General features: G+C 41.6%; 1 protein-coding gene across 1 annotated transcript; it reads right to left on the bottom strand.

Moving 5' to 3' along the window:
* On the bottom strand, nucleotides 1–8,995 carry LOC306965669 (carboxypeptidase A1-like). The gene is made up of 11 exons (XM_079560189.1): nucleotides 8,918–8,995; nucleotides 5,569–5,650; nucleotides 4,467–4,601; nucleotides 4,259–4,363; nucleotides 2,420–2,521; nucleotides 2,161–2,262; nucleotides 1,910–2,020; nucleotides 1,701–1,791; nucleotides 1,228–1,427; nucleotides 448–532; nucleotides 1–339 (listed from the first exon to the last, which is right to left on the bottom strand). Exons 1-11 carry the CDS (start codon nucleotides 8,980–8,982, stop codon nucleotides 155–157), a joined length of 1,263 nt encoding a protein of 420 aa, XP_079416315.1. The 5' UTR covers nucleotides 8,983–8,995; the 3' UTR covers nucleotides 1–154.
* Nucleotides 8,996–9,437: the final 442 nt, after the last annotated feature.

The following is a 9,437-nucleotide window of genomic DNA, read 5'->3' as shown; positions in this document are numbered from 1 at the left end:
TGACAAATCCTTTTATTATTCTTTCCCCTAACTCCAGCCTGTTCCTTTAGGAGTTGTTCCTGGCCTGGTTCCTTTAGGAGTTGTTCTCAGCCTGGTTCCTTTAGGAGTTGTTCTTGGCCTGGTTCCTTTAGGAGTTGTTCTTGGCCTGGTTCCTTTAGGAGTTGTTCTTGGCGTGGTTCATGAGCTCCAGCAGGGCGGCCCACGTCTCCTTCGCGGTGGGGACAATCTGATTGGCCGGCAGGATGAAGCCGTAGCGCCCGGTGTCTCTCAGCTCGAAGGTGTAGGAGTACTTGATGCCCTGGTTGTAGGTCCAGTCGATGGTGCCGCCGCTCGCTTGGTCTGTACGGAGAAACAGAGAGGTCAAGGTCAAAGGTCAAGGTCTGCGATGAACTCAGAGTCTCCGTAACATTGTGACATTTTGAAATAAAGAACGAGAATGTAACTCACAGATGACGTTGATGATGCTGCCGTATCTGTACCTCGTCCCGTAGACGGCGGTGAGCGCGGAGACCGCCCTCTGAGCCAGAGCGTGCTGCGACACAAGAGCAAACAGCTTTATCACAATATCCGGTTTAGTTTTTGTAGATGGAAGTGACGCCTACAACGATCAAACAGCCGGCTCCTCAAAACACCTCATCCCATCAGCGCGAGCGTCTCGTCTTCTCTCGGGTCAGTCTCATGATCGATCACAAACACAAACGCTCCGTCTAAACTCGCCTTTACACAAGATAACAACAAATAATCCGGTCCGCGGTAAAAACGAAACAGAAACCTGCAGTGACACTGATGTCAAAGCTCCGCTAACAGCAACGAAACACTTCCTGTTGTCCCGACAAAATAAAAGGCGTCAATGTTCCAGCAGCTGGGAGAGGGTTTGAAATGTTAATGAATAAATGAACCTGATATTTTAGGTGCAAATGGACACAAATCTCGTTTTTTTTTCATTTTCCTGGTCGTCCAATTTGCTCAAATAGAAATAAAGGCCTGTCTCTAATTGTGGCCTGGTTCCAATAAAGGCCTGGTCCTCGATGCCCTTGAGTAAATAAAGGCCCCGGCCTGTATTAGAGCATTTACGGTAATACTATTTCTCAGAGGTTCTGTGCCTGAGGGCCAGATTTGGCCCCTGGGCCTGATGTTGCGTTATACTGTAACCACTCTGCCAGGCACAGACGGGGCAGAGGTTGTGGTTTCAGTAATGTTTGGAGTAATCGTAGTTGAGGTACTCACGAGCTCGGCCTCGTCCTTCACGGGAGTACGCGTGTACCCGTAGGGGTACATGAGCATCTGGGAGTAGGCGTGGATGGAGATGAACTCCTTGATGTTTCCGTGGGTCTTCACGAAGTCCACGATGGACTTGACCTCGGACTCGGAGTGAGCGCTGGGGCCGTGGAACGTCTCAGAGCAGGGGTTCCTGCTGGCGCCGGGGCCTGGACACAGAGAGAGAGGAATGACTTCAAATCACTCATCAGTGACTGATCTATGTCTTCTGTCTTACACTCCGGAGCGACATGTAGTCCGGAACATACGGTCCTGCCTTTTTGTCTGTTCTGGACAATTATCTTCATGATGTTTGCATTTTTCTGATCCATATCGGCCAGACCAACCTTCAGGCCGGGATCCAGCTTTGCTTTAGATCATCACTCTCCCACAGAAACAGTGTGAGTCCCACCTGATGTTTGCAGATGTTCAAGTTCTCTCACCTCCGAAGCCGGCGTCCCAGTTCCTGTTGGGGTCCACGCCCACACAGCTGGAGCCGGGGTTGGGCTTCCTGGTCTTACGCCACATTCGGTTCTGCAGGAAAAGCCCAGAATTCAAAACTACTGAGTCTGAGCATAAACATGTCTGAGCTAGATCTTAGTTTGGAGGTTCTCAGTCTTAAACATGTCTCTTGTGTGGGAGTGTAGCTCACGGAGTTGTGGGAGTAGGCGTATCCGTCGGGGTTGGTGACGATCTCCAGCAGGATGTCCATTTTGTTGAGGATGGCGGTGAGAACGGGGTCCTTTCCGAAATCCTCCACAATCTGCACATTGATGAGCAAAACTTTAATGACAAACTGAGACTCACAGGTTCACATGACGTCACCACATCGTAAAGAGTCTGCAGTGAGTTCTATGGTGGGTTTATGGCGTGTTCAGAAGCTTGGCGCGGTGTAAGGCGGACCTTCTTGGCGAACCAGGTGCCGCTGGCCTGAGTGACCCATTCTCTGGAGTGGATTCCGGTGTCGATCCAAATGGCCGGGCGGTTGTTTCCTCCGGTGCTGAACTGCAACCAAACAACAGCATTGACATTAATAAAAGATATCCGTCATTTCCCATCTCTAGAAGCTGGACTTTCCAAAGAACGTTCTAAACTTTGGGAAGTCCCACAAAGGCTCTGGCGGCGAGATGGGAATGTGAGTGATGTGAACTTATCTCCTGACCTTGAGCACGTTGAGGGGGCGTCCTTCGTAGCTCTGTCCGATCATGATCTTGCTGACCAGGCCGGGGTTCTCAGCGACCAGCATGTCCTGGAAATTGTACAGCTGCAGGACAAAAGAAACACAAAAACCTCCATCATCATCTGACTGAGGTTCTGGCACATACATGAAGACATTTGAGAACAGTTCTGCAGAATCTGTGACCATTCGATTCAAAAACTAAAATCTGAAATCCCCCTGAGCAAATCTTTGTGACTAATATGACACAAAACATCCATTTAAACCTGGATCTGGTCATTATTGTTTGGTCGTTGGAAGCCATTTTTACAAATATAATGGCTTCTTTGTCTATGAAAACTTGCAGTACAGTATACACCACGGATCAGAAATGAACTCAGATGGAACCATATCTTTTGCTTTGAAAACTGCTTTGCACTTTTAACTCTTTCTCCTTGAGCTTCACGTTGTGTCACCAGAAATGTTTTCACTTCACAAAAGTGAATATATGAAGCTCGTTGAGGAAAAGTCACAGTGGCCAGTTCAGTTTGGTGAATTTAAAGAATAAAACACATTCTGTGTGCTCTACTTAGAGCAGCTGCTGCGCTCGTTAGCTTTTCATTAGCTTTTCGCTAGCTTCTCACTAGCTTCTCATTAGCTTCTCGCTAGCTTCTCATTAGCTTTTCATTAGCTTTTCATTGGCTTCTCATTAGCTTCTCTTGTTAGCTTCTTGTTAGCTTCTCATTAGCTTCTCTTGTTAGCTTCTTGTTAGCTTCTCATTATCCTCTTTTGTTAGCTTCTCATTATCCTCTTTTGTTAGCTTCTCATCCTCTCTTGTTAGCTTCTTGTTAGCTTCTCATTATCCTCTCTTGTTAGCTTCTTATTATCCTCTCTTGTTAGCTTCTTGTTAGCTTCTCATTAGCTTCTCTTGTTAGCTTCTTGTTAGCTTCTCATTATCCTCTTTTGTTAGCTTCTCATTATCCTCTTTTGTTAGCTTCTCATCCTCTCTTGTTAGCTTCTTGTTAGCTTCTCATTATCCTCTCTTGTTAGCTTCCCACTAGCTTCTCTTGTTAGCTTCTTGTTAGCTTCTCATTAGCTTCTCTTGTTAGCTTCTTGTTAGCTTCTCATTACCTTCTCTTGTTAGCTTCTTGTTAGCTTCTCATTTTCCTCTCTTGTTAGCTTCTTGTTAGCTTCTCATTATCCTCTCTTGTTAGCTTCCCACTAGCTTCTCTTGTTAGCTTCTTGTTAGCTTCTCATTAGCTTCTCTTGTTAGCTTCTTGTTAGCTTCTCATTAGCTTCTCTTGTTAGCTTCTTGTTAGCTTCTCATTAGCTTCTTGTTAGCTTCTCATTATCCTCTTTTGTTAGCTTCTTGTTAGCTTCTCATTAGCTTCTCTTGTTAGCTTCTTGTTAGCTTCTCATTATCCTCTTTTGTTAGCTTCTTGTTAGCTTCTCATTAGCTTCTCTTGTTAGCTTCTCATTAGCTTCTCATTAGCTTCTCTTGTTAGCTTCCTGTTAGCTTCTCATTAGCTTCTCTTGTTAGCTTCTCATTATCCTCTCTTGTTAGCTTCTCATTATCCTCTCTTGTTAGCTTCTTGTTAGCTTCTCATTAGCCTTGTTAGTTTCTCATTAGTTTCTTGTTAGCTTCTCATTAGCTTTTCACTAGCTTCTCATTAGCCTTGTTAGTTTCTCATTAGTTTCTCGTTAGCTTCTCATTAGCTTTTCACTAGCTTGTTGCTACAAAGGATTCCTGTCAGTTTAACCCGGGAACGTAAACCTGGGCCCTACCAGTGAGTTGCGACGGTGACGTATTTCTATGTATTTTTGGTGGTATTATTTTGCGCGTACCTCGGAGATGGGGTGGTATCTGGCGTAGTCGAAGCTGTCGGTGTCTCTGGCTTCACCGAAACGAGCGGCGGACTCCATCTCGTACTGCTCCTCGTCCAGCATGGCCTACACAACAACAGGGGGATTGTGAAACATCAGGTACTTAAAGATACTAAAAATCCTTTACTGCTTGAATGAAGCACTATTTCAGCTGAGGGAGTGACTTCACCTGCAGGTCCTCGATCATGGCCTCGAAGCGGATGTCCCAGGAGTCGAGGAACTCCTTGACCTGGTCCAGGGCGTGGGGCGGGACTCGGATGTCGACGGGAGTGGCAACATCGCTCACGTCTCTCCAAAAGTCCAGCTGCAGAAACAGATATGTCACAAAAGCCCAGGAATATGTTTATGTTTAAGCTCTTGACTCCCGCCTGAACCGAGAGGATCTTTTTCCTCACAGCATCAGATTTTTTTTTTTGCATTATTTTTTTGTGGGTGTTCAACTCAATTTTTTGTGTCATTTTTGTAATTTTTTTGGTTATTTTTTGTCAAATTTTGGTAATTTTTTTGTCATTTTTTTATCACATTTTTGTCATTTTTTCGCCAATTTTTTTTATCAGATTGTTGTCACATTTTTGTCATTTTTTTGGTCATTTTTTGTCACATTTTCGTCATTTTTTCGTCATTTTTTTAATCAAATTTTTGTCATTTTTTGTCACATTTTTGTTTTTTTTGTCACATTTTTGTCTTTTTTTGGTCAAATTTTTATCACATTTTTTGTCACATTTTTGTCTTTTTTTTGGTAAATTTTTTAATGTGATAAAAAAATGTACATTTTCACATTTTGTCACATTTTTGTCATTATTTTGGTCATTTTTTGGTCAAATTTTTGTCTTTTTTGTCACATTTTTGTCACATTTTTGTCACATTTTGTCAAATTTTTGTCATTTTTTGTCAAATTTTTGTCAATTTCTTGTGACATTTTTGTGACATTTTTGCCACTTTTTCATCAATTTTTTCGTCACTTTTTTGTCAATGTTTTCTCACTTTTTTGTCACATTTCCATCATTGTTTTCATCTCAGTTCTGTTGCTATCTGCACAGCTTTTTTCCAGAAGCTTTTGGACTGGGGTAAAGCCAAACTGGAGAAAATGTGCTCGGTTCAGGTGGGAGTTAAGAGTTAAATACAGTTTACGTGTCTAAATTACGCTTTCTTCCAAATGAGGCGTTACACTGTTGCAGGGGTGAGAGGTGTAACTGTGTCCAAACTGTGCGTTACACAGTTTTAACGCACACCAGTTGGCATCAAACTTGCGCTCGGTGTAAAAACTGTACCTCGTTCTCGAACATCTGCTCCAGATCCTTGATCAGAGCGAGCTGAGCCTCATCTTTGGCCTGAATCCTCAGAACCTTGTGACTGCAAAAACACAGAGGAAATAAAAAGGATTACTCTCTCGACTACAACCGGGTAAACAGCTGATACTACAGACAGTGTTACTGTAATGTACTCTAATGTAATGTATTCTATATTAGTGATTACAGCTTTAAAAATGTTACATGTTTGTATTACACATGACTGTTTCAAAAATGTAACTGAGTTACACTACTTTGAGTTACTTTTGGAAAAATATAAACTAGAACAGGAAAAATCTCTCGCACACTGTATACTTGCAACACCAGTGTTCCTTTATTAACCTCTTAACCCCCACCGCAACCAAGCACATTTTCTCCAGTTCAGCTGTACCCAAATCTAAAAAGGATGAAAACGCAACAAAAAAGGGACAAAAGTATGACAAATGTGACAACAATGTGGCAAAAAAGTGACAAAAATAAATGTGACAATTTTTTGGGGGGAAAATGTGACCAAAAAAATAAAATAAAAAAAGTGACAAAAATGTGGAAAAAATGTGACAAAAATGTGGAAAAAATGTGAGGAAAAAATCGGACAAAAAAGTAAAAAAATAATTGATAAAAATGTGACAAAAAAGTGGCAAAAATGTGAAAAAAAACCTGACAAAAATGTTACAAAAATGTGGCAAAAAATGTGACAAAAATGTGAAAAAATGTGGAAAAAAAGTGACAAAAATTGTCAAATAAGTGACAACAATGTGACTACAATATGCCAAAAAAGTGGCAAATATTTGCCAAAAATGTGACAAAAAAGTAAAAAACAAATTGATAAAAATGTGACAATTAAGTGACAAAAATGTGGAAAAAAAAAAGTGACCAAATCAGTTTTCTTTCAATAAGGCGTTACACTGTTGCTCTGCAGTTGAGAAGCTTTAGACTTGGATAAAGCCGAATTGGAGAAAATGTTCATAGTTACGGTGGGGGGTAAAGGGTTGCAACGTTTCAGCCGGTGAAAAAATATGTGGAAAAATGTGAAAAAAATGTGGAAAAAATGTGACAAAAAATGTGGAAAAAACTGACAAAAATGTTTGGATTGGATTAAGCCGAATTGGAGAAAATGTTCATGGTTACGATGTCCTTTTCCTTCTGTTTCCCCCATTCTCTCTGTCTTGCTTTGACCAGGGGCGTAGTTTGCCATTAGCTGCCTGGGGCCCCCAAGCCAGCAGGGGCCCCCAGAGGGCCAACACATTTGACAGAAACGACCAAGAGAACACAGTCACTGCAGCAGTAGTGACAAGGTGCAACGACAACTGGCCGTCGCAAACTCCCTGAACGGGCCCCTCCCTTAAGAGAGAGAGAGAGAGAGCAGCGTGTCGGGAATAAACAGACAGAGCTCCGACAAAATGTGGAGAAGTTCTGCTTCTGGCAGCAAAAAGGAAAGAAAAGGAGGAAAAAGAGCGAGACAGCAGCGAGTGTAAGAAGTTACTGTAGCTGTTTGTCTCTGCGTGTCGCATTTATTTGCTTTTCTTGTGTTTTGTCGCATTTCTGTTATTTTTTTGTTGAATTTTCCACCACTTTTTTTTTTCACAATTTCACCTACTTTAAAAATATATATATTATAATTCCCATTCATCACCAATGTTTTCTCAATTTATTTCAAATTTTTGTCCAATTTTTGTTTACATTTTTTATTATTTCCCCCCCATTTTTTCAATTTTTTCCCCCCAATTTATTTCAGAATTTCCCCCCAAAATTTCCCCCATTTTTTTCCTTTTTTTTCTATTTTTTTCCAAATTTTTTCTTCGTTTTTGTGCAGATTCCCCCCCCCCCCCCCCCCCCCCCTTTGCCACCAATTTTTGTCACTCTTTTGATGCTTTTTTTTTTTTTTTAAGAAGCTTTTTACATGTGGGTAAGGTCGAGCTGGAGTAAATGTGTTTGGTTAAGTGCTGTAAAAATGAGAAACACTGTCTATTACTAATAACTTTCCAAACAGAACACCATGGTTTCATTTAACCTCTTAACCTCCACCTAAACCGAGCACATGGCTTTATCCAAATCTAAAAGCTTCTTGAAAAAAGCGACAAAAACGAGACGTAAATGAGGATGAAAACTATATGTCTATATGCGCTCGGTTAAGGCGGGGCTTGTGTTGCTGAGGTAAAGTGTCTTGCCCAAGTGCATCCTCCAGCGCTGCAGTGAAGAAACGAATGTGCAAATACTTTACTCAACGTTTTACTCAACAAAACCGCGGCCGAGCGACGGTTTGTTGCCAACGAGAAGTTCCTGTTTCAGAAGACGGACGTCGTAAAAGAAAATCTCATTTCATCTGCAAACAGCGGTGAGATCGAGTCAACAAAGAGGCGCCGCTTCACCCAAGAACTCACACGTCCCGTTTAGATTAAAGAGACCATAAAGATTTAATTTGTGACTTTACACCACGGGCTGACATGAGCTCATCTCCTCAGGGCCACAATGACAAGTAATATCTCAGTGTTTTTGGGGAACTTTCTCAATAACGATCATGAAGGGATATTTTTGCAAACCATCAGACATGCAAACATGTGCTGGAACATTTACTTTGCTTTGATGCTCAAAAGGATACCATTAACCATTAACGGCAAAAAGGCAGAAAAAACACCCACATTTTTTCGTCTTTACCCATTTTGTTTTCCAAATTGTTCATTTCCCCCAATTTCCCTCATTTTTTTCTCAATTTATTTACAATTTTTGTCCAATTTATTTTTTGCTTTTTTGTGATTTCCCCTCATTTTCTCTATTTTCTTTTCCCCCAATTTATTTCAAAATTTCCAATAATTAAATTAATATATATATATATTATTTTTTTTCTCCAATTGTTTCTATTTTTTGGGTGTGCAAATTTCCCCCCATTATTTATAATTTCTTACATTTTTTTTTCCACATTTCTTGACACTGAAGATAAACTCGCTATAGTAAATTTGCATTTGGATATTATCTTGTTAACAGGTTTACTTGGAATTGCCTCTAATTAAAAAAAAGCTCAAACTGAAGTGAGTACTTTAGCTTCATTTTCAACACAACACTCTCGACACTCCACTAAATACTGAATAATCTATGTTTAGTTGCTCACTTCCTCGAGTTAAGGAGAACTCGGAGGATAAATTAATTTCTTAAAGGGAAAAAAAGATTATGAACCACTGTTATAGACGATACATTACCCACATCTAATCCTTGGGCAAGACACTTCCCTCTTTTTGCCTCCAGTGAGTGTGTGTGTGTGTGTGTGTGTGTGTGTGTGTGTGTGTGTGTGTGTGTGTGTGTGTGTGTGTGTGTGTGTGTGTGAGTCTGGTCTCACCCGTGGAAGGTCTCCTTGGCCAGGGCGGCGCAGAGGAGCGCGGTGAGCAGCAGCACAGCCCTCATTCTGAAGCACAGGATGAGGCAGAGACGACCGGGCGTCTGCTTTATACCTGCGGGACGGTCACGTGACCACGGGGAGGGGGGGGGGGGGGGGTCAGCTGGTCTGGGACGGCTGCTCTGTTCTCACACACACACACACACAACCTTGAAACGCAATCTCAGTGAGGACACTCATAGACCTGATCCCTGACAATCCACAACTCAGTGATGTCCTCACTTTGTTTTGTACAAATACAAATACACGCACACACACACACACACACACACGCATCATCAGTAATGTTAACCTCTTACCACCCGCCTAAACCAAATGCATTCTGTCCTCTTTGGCCATTATACAGGCCTGTGTAGCACCTCATTTGAAAGCTAAGATCTTTTTCCTCGAACTGTTGCTGTGTTGTGTCACCTTTTGTATGTTTTCTTTTTTTTTTTTTTTTCACATTTTTGTCAAATTTTGT

This window comes from Gobius niger, assembly GCF_951799975.1.
Source record: "Gobius niger genome assembly, chromosome: 7".
NCBI lineage: Eukaryota > Metazoa > Chordata > Actinopteri > Gobiiformes > Gobiidae > Gobius > Gobius niger.
This window is presented reverse-complemented; position numbering and strand designations above follow the sequence as displayed.

Bases quoted from the DNA above. Each gene is read 5' to 3' on its own strand.
- LOC306965669 (XM_079560189.1), bottom strand. From the start codon at position 8,982: ATGAGGGCTGTGCTGCTGCTCACCGCGCTCCTCTGCGCCGCCCTGGCC. The intron at 4,602-5,568 runs GTACAGTTTTTA...CTGTTTCTGCAG, and splicing joins AGCAGATGTTCGAGAACGAG to CTGGACTTTTGGAGAGACGT. The intron at 533-1,227 runs GTGAGTACCTCA...CTTGTGTCGCAG, and splicing joins TGAAGGACGAGGCCGAGCTC to CACGCTCTGGCTCAGAGGGC.